The 16,555-nt window shown below is 43.6% G+C and overlaps 1 protein-coding gene across 2 annotated transcripts in view; it reads left to right on the top strand.

Annotated features, from left to right (window-relative positions):
* The window catches only part of gstcd (glutathione S-transferase, C-terminal domain containing), a 203,109-nt gene that overhangs the window by 15,112 nt on the left and 171,442 nt on the right, over nt 1–16,555 (top strand). For both annotated transcript variants that reach the window (XM_061909365.1, XM_061909357.1), the window contains exons 3-4: nt 2,491–2,943; nt 7,919–8,188. In XM_061909365.1, coding sequence (XP_061765349.1) covers nt 2,491–2,943; nt 7,919–8,188 — 723 coding nt within the window. The remainder of the gene's footprint in view (nt 1–2,490; nt 2,944–7,918; nt 8,189–16,555) is intronic.

Below are 16,555 nucleotides of genomic sequence, written 5' to 3'. Positions count from 1 at the left end.
CATTTTCAACCCATATTCAGTTGAATATGCTACAAAGACAACATATTTGATGTTCAAATTGATAAACATTTTTTTGGTGAAAATAATCATTAACTTTACAATTTGATGCTAGCAACACGTGACAAAGAAGTTGGGAAAGGTGGCAATAAATACTGATGAAGTTAAGGAAAGCTCATCAAACACTTATTTGGAACATCCCACAGGTGTGCATGCTAATTGGGAACAGGTGGGTGCCATGATTGGGTAGAAAAACAGCTTCCCAAAAAACGCTCAGTCTTTCACAAGAAAGGATGGGACGAGGTACACCCCTTTGTCCACAACTGCGTGAGCAAATAGTCAAACAGTTTAAGAACGTTTCTCAAAGTACAATTGCAAGAAATGTAGGGATTTCAATATCTACGGTCCATAATATCATCAAAATGTTCAGAAAATCTGGAGAACTCACTCCACGTAAGCAGCATGGCCGGAAACCAACATTGAATGACCGTGACCTTCGATCCGTCAGACGGCACTGTATCAAAAACCGACATCAATCTCTAAAGGATATCACCACATGGGCTCAGGAACACTTCAGAAAACCATTGTCACTAAATACAGTTCGTCACTACATCTGTAAGTGCAAGTTAAAGCTCTATTATGCAAAGCCAGAGCCATTGATCAACAACATCCACAAACGTGCCCGCTTCTCTGGGCCCGAGATCGTCTAAGATGGACTTATGCAAAGTGGATAAGTGTTCTGTGGTCTGACAAGTCCACATTTCAAATTGTTTTTGGAAATATTCGACATCGTGTCATTCGGACCAATGGGGAAGCGAACCATCCAGACTGTTATCGACGCACAGCTCAAAAGCCAGCATCTACGATGGTATGGGGGTGCATTAGTGCCCAAGGCATGGGTAACTTGCACATCTCTGAAGGCACCGTTAATGCTGAAAGGTACATACAGGTTTTGGAACAACTTATCTAAGCGCAGTCTTTTTCATGGACGCCCCTGCTTATTTCAGCAAGACAATGCCAAACCACATTCAGCACGTGTTACAACAGCGTGGCTTTGTAAAAAAAGAGTGCGGGTACTTTCCTGGCCCGCCTGCAGTCCAGACCTGTCTCCCATGGAAAATGTGTGGCGCATTATGAAACGTAAAATACGACAGCGGAGACCCCGGACTGTTGAACTACTGAAGCTCTACATAAAACAAGAATGGGAAAGAATTCCACTTTCAAAGCTTCAACAATTAGTTTCCTCAGTTCCCAAACGTTTATTGGGTGTTGCTAAAAGAAAAGGTGATGTAACACAGTGGTGAACATGCCCTTTCCCAACTACTTTGGCACGTGTTGCAGCCATGAAATTCTAAGTTAATTATTATTTGCCCCAAAAAAAATAAGAGTTTATGAGTTTGAACATCAAATATCTTGTCTTTATAGTGCATTCAATAGAAAATGGGTTGAAAAGGATTTGCAAATCATTGTATTCTGTTTATATTTACATCTAACACAATTTCCCAACTCATATGGAAACAGGGTTTGTACTTGTCTCAACCTTTTTGTATGTGTTTTACACTTTTCTCATCTTTTTTTAAAAGCCGAACCAGGGACGTGGACCCGCAGCAATAGACATAGGTAATAAAGGTGTTTGTGAAATCCCTTGGTGTTGTTTGGTGCTAAATTAACCGCATATTAGCACAGCATAAAACATTACCGTATGTTGCTACTGGTTCGACATTTCCTCAAAAACGATGTTTAATTTAAAAAACAACTTAATAGCATTTACTATTCATGTTTAAATACCTTTTACCACCAAAACATCAGCTCTAAATATCGGTTATTGGCCTTTTTTGATTACTAATAATCAGTATTGCCCTGAAAAACCCATCCATCCATTTTCTACCGCTTGTCTCTTTCGGGGTAGCAGGGGGTTCTGCAGCCTATCTCAGCTGCATTCAGGCGGTAGGCGGGGTACACCCTGGACAAGTCGCCACCTCATCACAGGGCAACACAGATAGACAGACAATATTCACACTCACATCCACACCCATCCATCCATTTCCTACCGCTTGTCCCTTTTGGGGTCGCATTCACACACTAGGGCCAATTTAGTGTTCCAAATCAACCTATCCCCAGGTGCATGTCTTTGGAGGTGAGAGGAAGCCGAAGTACCAGGAAGGAACCCACGCAGTCACAAGGAGAACATGCAAACTCCACACAGAAAGACCCCGAGCCAGGGGATCAAACCCAGGATGTTCGTATTGTAAGGCACATTCACTAAACCCTTATTCACCGTGCTGCCCTCCTGAAAAAACATATTGGTCAATGTCTAATTTTAACACTTGTCAATGACTTTGGCCCATGTAGCGTCCGTGTCTTTCATTTTTCAAGCAGTCTAAGTCCACAAGTATTGAGTTCACATTTGACACAATGAACCATAATAGCAGAATAAAGGCCTTAGTTTTTTGTTTAGTCTAATCAGCGTATTGTATGTGTATGACGTTTTAGGTGAGCAAATGGACCAGGCTGTGTGAAATTGGGATCCCGTCAGCTGTCGAAGACCACCTCCGTAACCCTCCTATCCAAACCCAGCCACCCCCCGTCTCCATCCTCACTCTGGAGCGAAGGCTGGCCGAACCCGTCAAGGTCCACAACGATGACAAAATACGCCGGCAAAAGCTCCAGGAGCAGAGACAAAACGAAAAGAATGACAACAACCCAGCTGACGGGGGACGCACGGATTGTGACCCCCAGTCCAGCACGCCGCCTAATGGACTTGAGCTCAGGGCTGCTCTGGCTAAGCTGTCTGTCGCTGCAGGTCCTTCTGTGGCCAGCAGAGAGTGCTCTGAGATCAGGAAAGTGAGGACCAAAGACCTGCCTGAGTTGGAGCATGTCTTTGCTGAGGGGCTGTACTTCACACTGACTGATGTGGTCCTGTTGCCATGCATACATCAATACCTGGTGAGTGTGTTAATCATTATGCTGTGTCTGTGCCAATACATAACATTGAGCCTCTTTTATTCTTAATGTATCACCTTAAGTATGACGCAAACGTGCTAAATTAGAAAGACGGTGAATTTCAAGATTGTTAAATGGGACTAAAATACATAACAGTTATGGAAGAATAAACATTGGAGGCTTAACCAGAGACAAACAAATAATGCCAATCATGCATTTTACCTATTTGTAATCAAATGTTAAAAGAAGTTAACCTTTGTGAAATATAAAATCAAATGACATATTTGATCAGGGCTGCAGTGATTAATCAATTAATTTGAGTAGAAAACAAAGTTAGACAAAAATCATGTTGCTTTGATTAATAGTTTAATGTCAGCAATCGTCACATACATGTAAACCAATAAGAATTTCGGCGGGGAAGGGTCATGCCAGAAGTGCATTGTGGGTCATGGGATACTAACTGCTATATGCTATATGCTACCGTTGTAGCTATTAAAATGGATAATTTTATCGTTGGCGGTAACCTATAAAAACTGAGAAGGGCTGAACAAAAATGCCACCAAAAGGGAAATCATGTACTGCAGATTACAAACTGGACGTAGTGAAATATGATAAATGCGTTGTACTTGTATAGCGCTTTTCTACCTTCAAGGTACTCAAAGCGCTTTGACACTACTTCCACATTTACCCATTCACACACACATTCACACACTGATGGAGGGAGCTGTCATGCAAGGCGCTAACCAGCACCCATCAGGAGCAAGGGTGATGTGTCTTGCTCAGGACACAACGGACGTGACGAGGTTGGTACTAGGTGGGGATTGAACCAGGGACCCTCAGGTTGCGCATGGCCACTCTTCCACTGCGCCACGTCATCCCAATATGCAGCAGAAAACGACAAAAGGAAGCGGTGCATACCTTTGGAGTTGGCAGAGTTGTTTAGAAGCGACATCGAAGAAGTAAATTTCATAGGATTTATCGATTAAGAGTGACAGATTGTTTGGTAAATGTATAGCATGTTCTATATGTTATAGTTATTTGAATGACTCTTACCATGATATGTAACGTTAACATACCAGGCACCTTCTCCGTTGGTTATTTATGCGTCATATAACGTACACTTATTCAGACTGTTGTTCACTATTCTTTATTTATTTTAAATTACCTTTCAAATGTTTATTCTTGGTGTTGGATTTTATCAAATAAATGTCCCCCAAAAATGCGATTTATACTCCAGTGCGACGTATATATGTTTTTTTCCTCCTTTATTATGCATTTTCGGCCGGTGCGACGTATACTCCGGATCGATTTATAATCCGAGAAATACGCTAATCGAAGCAACAGAATGTGAAGTGAAGCTTTTTTCTCATTAAATGAGTTGATTTGATCGATAATTCATTGCAGCCGTAAGTGTAAATAATTAAAATGGATAAAATCCAGAGTGCCTTGAACTTTGAATATGCTGACATTTGTTTCTGTACAGCCGCTGCAATGGAGCACAGATGAGAGGGGTGATATGTCGATGCCGTGATCTGTGTTTTAATTAATGCACTAAGGCTGTCAAATGTAATGAGTTGGAGCATGTGATTAATCACAAAAAAATATTGCATCTGCTTGTATCAACACTGATTAATCACCCAATTTATTTTGCTCCTTTAATGGTTACCTAAACGGCAGCCATGCATACAATATACAGTCGTGGTCAAAAGTTTACATATGTAAAGAACATAATATCTTGGCTGACTTAATTTGCAATAGTTTCTACAACTCTTTTTTTTTTTTTGTGATAGAGTGATTGGAACACATACTTGTTGGTCACAAAAAACATTCCTGAAGTTTGGTTCTTTTATGAACTTATTATGGGTCTACTGAAAATGGGACCAAATCTGCTGGGTCAAAAGTATACATACAGCAATGTTAATATTTGGTTACATGTTCCTTGGCAAGTTTCACTGCAATAAGGCGCTTTTAGTAGCCATCCACAAGCTTCTGGCAAGGTTCTAGTTGAACTTTTGACCACTCTTCTTGGCAAAATTGCTGCAGTTCAGCTAAATTTATTGGTTTTCTTACATGGACTTATTTCTTCAACATTGTCCACACGTTTAAGGCAGGAGTTGGAAAGGCCATTCTTAAACCTTAATTCTAGCTTGATTCAGCCATTCCTTTACCACTTCTAACATGTGTTTGCGGTCATTGTCCTGTTGGAACATCCAAATGCATCCAAGACCCAACGTCCGGGCTGATGAAGGGTATGTATACATTTGATCACGACTGTATATGCATGGTATGCATTGCATGGTCAATGTATACGCCAGTGCAATGAGTGAGGAGACTCGCACTGGTGTGCTCTGTGACAAATACCACTTCAAAATACCCATTTAAGATAATACTTTTGACAAGTTTGGAGCAAATAAATGATGGGTTTTGTGAAAGACTTGAAAAAAAATGTTTGTGTATGACATTCTGACACAAAAATTGCATTTGTGTCAAAATATTGGGGTATTTTTTAAAGTTAATTTCAGTTGCAAATAAATCACTGTAATTCATCATAGTTAATAATTCAAAAGTGTGATTAATATGATTTAAAAATGTATTTATTTGACAGTACTGTAATGCAGTGGTTCTCAACCTTTTTTCAGTGATGTACCCCCTGTGAACATTTTTTTTATTCAAGTACCCCCTAATCAGAGCAAAGCATTTTTGGTTGAAAAAAAGAGATAAAGAAGTAAAATACAGCACTATGTCATCATTTTCTGATTTATTAAATTGTATAACAGTGCAAAATATTGCTCATTTGTAGTGGTCTTTCTTGAACTATTTGGAAAAAAAGATATAAAAACAACTAAAAACTTATTGAAAAATAAACAAGTGATTCAATTATAAATACTGATTTCTACACATAGAAGTAATCATCAACTTAAAGTGCCCTCTTTGGGGATTGCAATAGCGATCCATCTGGATTCATAATATTAATTCTAAACATTTCTTCACAAAAAAAGAAATCTTTGACATCAATATTTATGGAACATATCCACAAAAAAATCTAGCTGTCAACACTGAATATTGCATTGTTGCATTTCTTTTCACGGTTTATGAACTTACATTCATATTTTGTTGAAGTATTATTCAATAAATACATTAACAAAGGATTTTTGAATTGTTGCTATTTTTAGAATATTTAAGAAATAAAATCTCACGTACCCCTTGGCATACCTTCAAGTACCCCCAGGGGTACACGTACCCCCATTTGAGAACCACTGCTATAATGTACACCTAAATGCAGTTTTAATGTTAAAATGTTGGATAAAAAGCAGGTTAAGGCAAGCACAAAGTGTTGTATTGATCAAATACATTCTTCAAAGCACACAATGAGACTGTAACGTGAGTTTTCTCAGACTACTCGAGTAATTATCAAGTGATGTATTGTGTTGCGTTAGTGTCACTGTTGACCATTAGAAAAATACCACAAAAGAACACAGAAAGAGCAAAACGGCTGTTGAACTTTTAGCACATTATGCTGTCATGATTCCTGAAGCTTTATGCGACCCCAGAGATGTACTTTCACAAAAATGCGGTGTTCATTCTGAATTGTACGACCTCAAGCGCTTCTCAATCATATTCAATAGTATACTGTATGTTTTTCGTCCGGGTCGTCAGCATTAACCTCCATTTCACCCTCCAGCCGTCACCAGCTATTCCTCCACGTTGGGAAGGAGCCAAAGTTCCCACAACGAGGCTCTTAGAAGTCAGCTGTGCTCCAGTGGTTTCCAGTTTCACACTCGGCCTAGCGTGTCTCCTCTGGACTGCTACCGTCGCACGGGGGCACAACCGTTTTTTTCCATGGTGGCTCACTTGTCATTAGGGTTGGGTAGCGTTTGAATTCGAGCGAGTCCGATTCTTTGTTTCGATTCCGATGCCTGACGATTCCCGATTCCGATTCTTCTTGTACCATGCCGGGATCAATGTGTTTGACAGGTAGTCCCTGGAAGGTGGTATGTATTTTGGGTTGAGAGTTTTCACCATATCCCTGCAAACATAAACAAACATGTAATGTTGCTGTTACTGTTTAGCGAAGTATCAATTAGCTTAGCTCTAACGTTATTGCCTAACTAACTTAAATGTTGGAGATTCCACCTCTGAAAAGGGATGCAGTCTTTTGACTGTGTGCAGTGACCTTTCTGTGACACTCTTCCGTCTGTGGCAATGACATCTTCCCCATTGCCGCTACGGTGAACGGAGTACGCTGAACACATCGCGGAGCCTGGCTAGCAGGTTGTAAATTGTTTGTGAAAAAATACGCGGGCTAATTTTTTTGCTGCCTCAACGTTGGCGCAAAACACATTATTTATTGCATATATATTGTTTTACTTACCGGATTCGGACTGCAGTGCAGTCACCGAGGTGCCAGGCTGGGCGTCTGAGCCGGAGCCAGAGGAAGAGGCAGAGGAGGACGGTCGGCGCAGCAAGCCGAAGACGGGACACGCATTTATTTGAACTCCATGAACTCGGAGGTGCTTCATCATGTTCGACGTGCACCCTTCTAAGCACCAAACAGTCCTGTCGCACGTGTTACATTGCGCCGATATTTCATTTTTTTTAGTAAAATAAAGCCACACTTTCGACCGTTGACGACCGCTATCCATGCTTGACTGACTCGCTCGGCTACATAGGCTCTGCTATGCTAACACTTCCGGCGTGGGCGCTTTGTTGGTGTTCAGCGGCTTCTTCTTCCGGTCGGCGGACTCCGTATCGAAACTAGGAATCGAAATTTAAACTTTTGAACGATTCCGGGAGAATCGGAAAGTTAGTCCCGGTTCCAATCGATACTCGATACCCAACCTAACTTGTCATATTACTAAGCGCTGACAACATCACTGCTGCTCTGATCATGTGTCCTTTTTTTTAGTCACTCCTGCCGGGGTCATGTTTTGATGAACTCTGCTCATGAGTCCTTTTTTTTTGCTTCTTTCTTTGATAGTCTTCCCTCCCGGCTCCTGCTGCCAGCACTCTGCACCACATCCCCCACCTGCTGCGCTGGTACAGCCGCGTTCAGGAGGTACCCGGGCTACTGCGGGCTGCAAAAGCCTGCGGGATAACGTTGGTCCGCCCTGAGGCTCTGGCATCTTGCACAGCGGGGCCGCCACAGCCGGTCGAGGGCAACCCACCAAGTCAACTAGAGCATGAAGAGGAGACGACCACACAGCTCCCTTTTGTTGGCGGTCCCCGGCCCACCATGACCAAACTCAAAGTAAAACACTTTCACATTTACACAATAGTATTAAATAAGCGACTTTTAAATTCAAGTCTTTGTTTAAGAAATCATTACTATGTGACTGTATGCAATTGAGTTTAAAATAGTGTACTTTTAAGTTGCAACCAGCAGGGGTGCTGTTGTCCTAAGTGTCTACAGAAGAACAGTACATTCTTATCCATATGACACTGGAACTAAACTTTGAAAAGAGATTCTTCTATTTCAGTAAAACATTTTAAAAGAACATACCATATTTTTCGGAGTATAAGTCGCTCCGGATTATAAGTCGCACCTGCCGAAAATGCATAATAAAGAAGGAAAAAAACATAGATAAGTGGCATTTTTTGGGGAAATTTATTTGATAAAACCCAACACCAAGAATAGACATTTTAAAGGCAATTTAAAATAAATAAAGAATAGTGAACAACAGGCAGAATAAGTGTACGTTATATGACGCATAAATAACCAACTAAGAAGTTGCCTAATATTTTAACGTAACATATTATGGTAAGAGTCATTCAAATAACTATAACATATAGAACATGCTATACGTTTACCAAACAATCCGTCACTCCTAATTAGTAAATCCCATGAAATCTTATACGTCAAGTCTCTTACGTGAATGAGCAAAATAATATTATTTGATACTTTACGGTAATGTGTTAATAACTTCACACATAAGTCGCTCCTGAGTATAAGTCGCATCCCGGCCAAATTATGAAAAAAAACTGTGACTTATAGTCCCAAAAATACGGTAATTACTATTTTCTTATTATTGATCAAGAAAATGACCAACCTAATTTATGTGGTTGTGTGTTTTTTTTCAAGTCATACTGCATTCCAGACAGCAAAGAAGTACTGTAGCAAATATCCCATATGGAGCAAGCTCAAAGTAAAAAACAAACAAACCCTGAGTGACATTTGTTAAGGTAATACAACTAAATTAGGAGTAAACCTGCACCCACATAGTTTTTGCACAAATGTTATGTTATATTGACTGCAGGTGTAACAATTGAAACATCCATCCATCCATCCATTTCCTACCGCTTGTCCCTTATGGGGTGCGGGGGTTGCTGGAGCCTATCCCAGCTGTACATGGACGGAAGATCGCCACGGGGTCTTTGTTGTCCTATTAACATAATGCACTACACATTTTCAATGGGAGACAGGTCTGGACTACAGGCAGGTCAGTCCAGTACCCACACTCTTTTACTACGAAGCCACGCTGTTGTAACATGTGCAGAATGTGGCTTGGAATTGTCTTGCTGAAATAAGCAGGGGCATCCATGAAAAAGTCAATGCTTGTATGGCAACATATATTGCTCCAACACCTGTATGTACCTATCAGCATAAATGGTGCTGTCACAGATGTGTAAGTTACCCATGCCTTGGGCACTAATACACCCTCATACTATCACAGACGCTGGCTTTCAAACTTTGCGCCCTGACAGTCTGGATGGTTCTTTTCCTTTTTGGTCTGGAGGACACAACGTCCACAGTTTTCAAAAACAATTTGAAATGTTGACTTGTCAGACCACAGAACACTTTTCCACTTTGCATCAGTCCATCTTAGATGAGCTCGGGCCAGCGAAGCCGACGGCGTTTCTGGGTGTTGTTGATAAATGCCTTTGGCTTTGCATAGTAGAGTTTCAACTTGCACTTACAGATGTAGCGACAAACTGTAGTTACTGACAGTGGTTTTCTGAAGTGTTCCTGAGCCCATGTGGTGATATCCTTTACACACTGATGTTGGTTTTTGATGCAGTACCGCCTGAGGGAACGGAGGTCACCGGCATTCAATGTGCAGTGATTACGTGCAGTGATTTCTCCAGATTCTCTGAAACTTTTGATGATATTACGGACTGGATGGTGAAATCCCTAAATCCCTTGCAGTAGCTTGTTGAGAAATGTTGTTCTTAAACTGTTGGACAATTTGCCCACACATTTGTTCACAAAGTGGGGACCCTTGGCCCATCCTTGTTTGTGAATGACATAGCATGTCATGGAAGCTGCTTTTATACCCAATCATGGCACCCATCTGTTCCCAATTCGCTTGTTCACCTGTGGGATGTTCCAAATATGTGTTTGATGAGCATTCCTTAACTTTCTCAGTCTTTTTTGCCACTTGTGCTTGCTTTTTTGAAACATGTTTCAGCCATCAAATTCCAAATGAGCTAATCTATGCAAAAAATAACAGTTTACCAGTTCGAACGTTAAGTACCTTGTCTTTTCAGTCTATTCAATTGAATATAGGTTGAAAAGGATTTCAAAATCATTGTATTCTGTCTTTATTTACGATTTATACAACGTGCCAACTTTACTGGGTTTGGGTTTTGTACAATGGGTTCAGCCATTGTTATCGATGTTCACTTTCCTAATCAGGGGGTGAAAATGTTTAAGTTGTCAAAATGACAACAATAACCGTCCACTTCATGATTCATGGAGGATAGCTGACGGGAGGGTGATTTTGACGAGTTAAAACTTTGAACAAATGTATGTATACCCAACTTTATCTAGTTCAGGGATTAAGCTTCCTTGTTGTGATTTCCCTTGGATTACATTTTTCGAAAAAAATAAATAAATATTATTTTTATATGAACCTGTGAATGCGTCCTGACTCCTGACTGAAGGACATAAAGAAAGGGGTAGCCAGTGTGCATGCAGTAGCCATGAATACATCCCAAAAAATAAAAAACTGAGAAGAAAACGGTGGGTTTAATTCTGAAGGGACAATTTCTTTGCCTGTAAAATTGAAAAACCTTTAAAAGTTTTTTAAGCTGTGTTTTGAGTCTTCAGACTGTTTTTCTTAAGTGTAAGAGGTGGCAAAGTAGGTCTTTTGACCGTAATGTTTGCCGACCCCTGATATACTGTAGAGCTTCACCAAAATCTTTCATAGCTCAAATGCAGCATCAAATCAAAATGATGTCGTGAAAAAGATCATTAACACAACAAAGCTGGAGGTGGCCTAAAAAGGCAGTTGCACTTACATTTTATGCTTCATTAGCTGATTTTCTCTGCAAAAATAAGTTCAAACGTGGCTGATCATTTATACATCTCGCATTCATTACCATCTTTTATTTCCACCGACGCAGACGTTTCGTACCTTCAAGGATGACTCTCTAATCTTATGTTTTGGCTCCGGGCAGACTTTCTTAATTGTAGAACGGTTCCTCCCTCTGGCAGCGCTCCATATGAAGTGCTTTCAGTCGTCAAATTAACATTTTAAGAGGGCAGTATTTATGGGTGCATTTTTTATTTTTTTTTACGACAGGGAGATTTATTTTTTATTTTTTTTATTGAACCCGCTAATAAAAATAACCTTTCATAATAGAAGAATACAACGTGCACATGTACTTGTTATTCTGCGCACGGTGCACATTCAGCCGGCCCCTGATTTTATATGCAGTAAAAACAATCCGTTCCAAAAGACGAGAAATAAAAGTTTTGCGGGCAACCTGAAGTGGAGGTCATAAAATGCTATAAACATAACATTTTATTGTTTAAATGGCAGCAGCTGTTATCGAAATAACGACCACAGCACTTACAGTATGCCTTTTCCTGCTGCATGGTAACTATCTATTACGAAAACCTGACTTGACTCTCTTTTGGCGCATTTTTACTAGCAAAAGGCAGGCACTATTTGATGGTAGAACTCCATCCATCCATCCATCATCTTCCGCTTATCCGAGGTCGGGTCGCGGGGGCAACAGCCTAAGCAGGGAAACCCAGACTTCCCTCTCCCCAGCCACTTCGTCTAGCTCTTCCCGGGGGATCCCGAGGCGTTCCCAGGCCAGCCGGGAGACATAGTCTTCCCAACGTGTCCTGGGTCTTCCCCGTGGCCTCCTACCGGTTGGACGTGCCCTAAACACCTCCCTAGGGAGGCGTTCGGGTGGCATCCTGACCAGATGCCCGAACCACCTCATCTGGCTCCTCTCGATGTGAAGGAGCAGCGGCTTTACTTTGAGTTCCTCCCGGATGGCAGAGCTTCTCACCCTATCTCTAAGGGAGAGCCCCGCCACACGGCGGAGGAAACTCATTTCGGCCGCTTGTACCCGTGATCTTATCCTTTCGGTCATGACCCAAAGCTCATGACCATAGGTGAGGATGGGAACGTAGATCGACCGGTAAATTGAGAGCTTTGCCTTCCGGCTCAGCTCCTTCTTCACCACAACGGACCGGTACAACGTCCGCATTACTGAAGACGCCGCACCGATCCGCCTGTCGATCTCCCGATCCACTCTTCCCTCACTCGTGAACAAGACTCCTAGGTACTTGAACTCCTCCACTTGGGGCAGGGTCTCCTCCCCAACCCGGAGATGGCACTCCACCCTTTTCCGGGCGAGAACCATGGACTCGGACTTGGAGGTGCTGATTCTCATTCCGGTCGCTTCACACTCGGCTGCGAACCGATCCAGCGAGAGCTGAAGATCCCGGTCAGATGAAGCCATCAGGACCACATCATCTGCAAAAAGCAGAGACCTAATCCTGCGGTTACCAAACCGGAACCCCTCAACGCCTTGACTGCGCCTAGAAATTCTGTCCATAAAAGTTATGAACAGAATCGGTGACAAAGGACAGCCTTGGCGGAGTCCAACCCTCACTGGAAATGTGTTCGACTTACTGCCGGCAATGCGGACCAAGCTCTGGCACTGATCGTACAGGGAACGGACCGCCGCAATAAGACAGTCCGATACCCCATACTCTCTGAGCACTCCCCACAGGACTTCCCGAGGGACACGGTCGAATGCCTTCTCCAAGTCCACAAAGCACATGTAGACTGGTTGGGCAAACTCCCATGCACCCTCAAGAACCCTGCCGAGAGTATAGAGCTGGTCCACAGTTCCACGACCAGGACGAAAACCACACTGTTCCTCCTGAATCCGAGGTTCGACTATCCGACGTAGCCTCCTCTCCAGTACACCTGAATAAACCTTACCGGGAAGGCTGAGGAGTGTGATCCCACGATAGTTGGAACACACCCTCCGGTCCCCCTTCTTAAAGAGAGGAACCACCACCCCGGTCTGCCAATCCAGAGGTACCGCCCCCGATGTCCACGCGATGCTGCAAAGTCTTGTCAACCAAGACAGCCCCACAGCATCCAGAGCCTTAAGGAACTCCGGGCGGATCTCGTCCACCCCTGGGGCCTTGCCACCGAGGAGCTTTTTAACTACCTCAGCGACCTCAGCCCCAGAAATAGGTGAGTCCACCACAGATTCCCCAGGCACTGCTTCCTCATAGGAAGACGTGTTGGTGGGATTGAGGAGGTCTTCGAAGTATTCCTTCCACCTATCCACAACATCCGCAGTCGAGGTCAGCAGAACACCATCCGCACCATACACGGTGTTGATAGTGCACTGTTTCCCCTTCCTGAGGCGGCGGACGGTGGTCCAGAATCGCTTCGAAGCCGTCCGGAAGTCGTTTTCCATGGCTTCCCCGAACTCTTCCCATGTCCGAGTTTTTGCCTCCGCGACCGCTGAAGCTGCACACCGCTTGGCCTGTCGGTACCTGTCCACTGCCTCCGGAGTCCTATGAGCCAAAAGGACCCGATAGGACTCCTTCTTCAGCTTGACGGCATCCCTCACCGCTGGTGTCCACCAAGGGGTTTTAGGATTGCCGCCCCGACAGGCACCAACTACCTTGCGACCACAGCTCCGATCTGCCGCCTCGACAATAGAGGTGCGGAACATGGTCCACTCGGACTCAATGTCCAGCACCTCCCTCGTGACATGTTCAAAGTTCTTCCGGAGGTGGGAATTGAAACTTTGTCTGACAGGAGACTCTGCCAGACGTTCCCAGCAGACCCTCACAATGCGTTTGGGTCTCCCAGGTCTGTCCGGCATCCTCCCCCACCATCGCAGCCAACTCACCACCAGGTGGTGATCGGTAGAAAGCTCCGCCCCTCTCTTCACCCGAGTGTCCATAACATGAGGCCGCAAATCCGATGACACAACTACAAAGTCGATCATGGAACTGCGGCCTAGGGTGTCCTGGTGCCAAGTGCACATATGGGCACCCTTATGTTTGAACATGGTGTTTGTTATGGACAAACTGTGACGAGCACAAAAGTCCAATAACAAAACACCACTCGGGTTCAGATCCGGGCGGCCATTCTTCCCAATCACGCCTCTCCAGGTTTCACTGTCGTTGCCAACGTGAGCGTTAAAGTCTCCCAGTAGGACAAGGGAATCACCCGGGGGAGCACTTTCCAGTAGAACTGACAAGAATAAACATTAACTTAGCCTGTTGTTGTACCATACTGCTGGATTGTGCATTATTATTATACTCCATTGCCTCTCCACTTTGTTGCAGTGCTTAGTTTTGTTAATGCCTTCAGTCTACTCCTGGATTAAAGCACATGCAGAAGTGAGATCAGCCGATACCACATGTATTAACTGTAAATTTGTCAATGAATTTATTGTGAGTGATGTTGACAGTTTAGCAATAGCAACACAATGTTTAAACCTGTCTCTCATTCTCTTTTATTGCATACAATTATTTGAGCAGAACAAAATCAATACTATGTTAAGAAGGGGAACCGGAGGGTGTGTTCCAACTATCGTGGGATCACACTCCTCAGCCTTCCCGGTATGGTCTCGTCAGGTGTGCTGGAGAGGAGGCCACGCCGGATATTCGAAACTCAGATTCAGGAGGAACAGTGTGGCTTTCGTCCTGGTCGTGGAACTGTGGACCAGCTCTATACTCTCGGGAGGGTGCTTGAGGGTGCATGGGAGTTTGCCCAACCAGTATACATGTGCTTTGTGGACTTGGGTAAGACATTTGACCGTGTCCCACGGTAAGGCCTGTGGAGAGTGCTCAGAGTATGGGGTATTCAACTGTCTGATTGTGGCGGTCCGGTCCCTGTTCGATCAGTGTCAGAGCTTGGTCCGCATTACCGGTAGTAAGTGCGACCCGTTTCCAGTGAGGGTTGGACTCCGCCAAAGCAGCCCTTTGTCATCGATTCTGTTCATAACTTTTATGGACAGAACTTCTAGGCGCAGTCAGGGCATTGAGGGGATCTGGTTTGGTGGCTGCAGGATTTAGGTCTTTGCTTTTTGCAGATGAAGTTGTCCTGATGGCTTCATCTGGCCAGGATCTTCAGCTCTCACTGTTTCGGTTCGCAGCAGAGTGTGAAGCGACTGGGATGAGAATCAGAACCTCCAAGTCCGTGTCCATGGTTCTCGCCCGGAAAAAGGTGGAGTGCCATCTCTGGGTTGGGGAGGAGATCATGCCCCAAGTGGAGGAGTTCAAGTACCTCGGAGTCTTGTTCATGAATGAGGGAAGAGTATGTCACGAGATCGACAGGCGGATCGGTGCGGCGTCTTCAGTAATGCGGACGCTGTATCGATCCGTTGTGGTAAAAAAGTAGCTGAGTCGGAAGGCAAAGCTCTCAATTTACCGGTCGATCTACGTTCCATCCTCACCTATGGTCATGAGCTGTGGGTTATGACCCAAAAGACAAGATCACGGGTACAAGCGGCCGAAATGAGTTTCTTCCGCCAGGTGGTGGGGCTCATCCGAGAGGAGCTCAGAGTAAAGCCGCTGCTCCTCCACATCGAAAGGAGCCAGATGAGGTGGTTTGGGCATCTGGTCAGAATGCCACCCGAACGCCTCCCCATAGAGGTGTTTAGGGCATGTCCGACTGGTAGAGGCCACAGGGAACACCCAGGACATGTTGGAAAGACTCCCGGCTGGCTGCTGCCCTTAGGCTGTTGCCCCCGCGACCCGACCTTGGATAAGCGGAAGAAGATGGATGGATGAATGAAAATCCATAATATGCTATAACTAAAGAAAATATTTAAAATAACTATCCACAACTCATGTATATCTTTTGATTTTTGCCCTCGAAGTTCAGGGAATTGGGCCCTGAGTTTGTAAACAATAAGAAAAATAACAAAACATTTTTGGGAGAAAATAAAAATATTGACCTTATCACTTTATTGACAATCATATACTCTTAGGTTCATTGGAACACGCAAGGTGGCGGTCCATGGAGAGCACTGATACTACCCTTGGTATCGACACCACCAAATTATGGATCTTATGTGTCGTGTACTGACTACGACTATGCTAACACACTAACAGTATCATCCTCTCTCTATGCACTTATTGATATCCCTTTTAATTTCCTGTTAATGACTGCTTACTTTCAATGCGGTTCCGTCTACACTTATTACAGGGGAACATTATCACAATTTCTGAAGGGTTAAAACCAATAAAAATCCGTTCCCAGTGACTTATTTTATTTTTCGAAGTTTTTATCAAAATTTTACCCATCACGCAATATCCTGAAAAACGGCTTCAAAGTGCCTGATTTTTACCATCAGTATATCCACCCGTCCATTATTCTGTGACATCACAGCGTGA

The sequence above is a fragment of the Nerophis ophidion genome, linkage group LG01 (genome assembly GCF_033978795.1).
Source record: "Nerophis ophidion isolate RoL-2023_Sa linkage group LG01, RoL_Noph_v1.0, whole genome shotgun sequence".
Lineage (NCBI taxonomy): Eukaryota > Metazoa > Chordata > Actinopteri > Syngnathiformes > Syngnathidae > Nerophis > Nerophis ophidion.
Note: the sequence above shows the minus strand (reverse complement) of the source record. Positions and strands in the feature narration are given on the sequence as shown.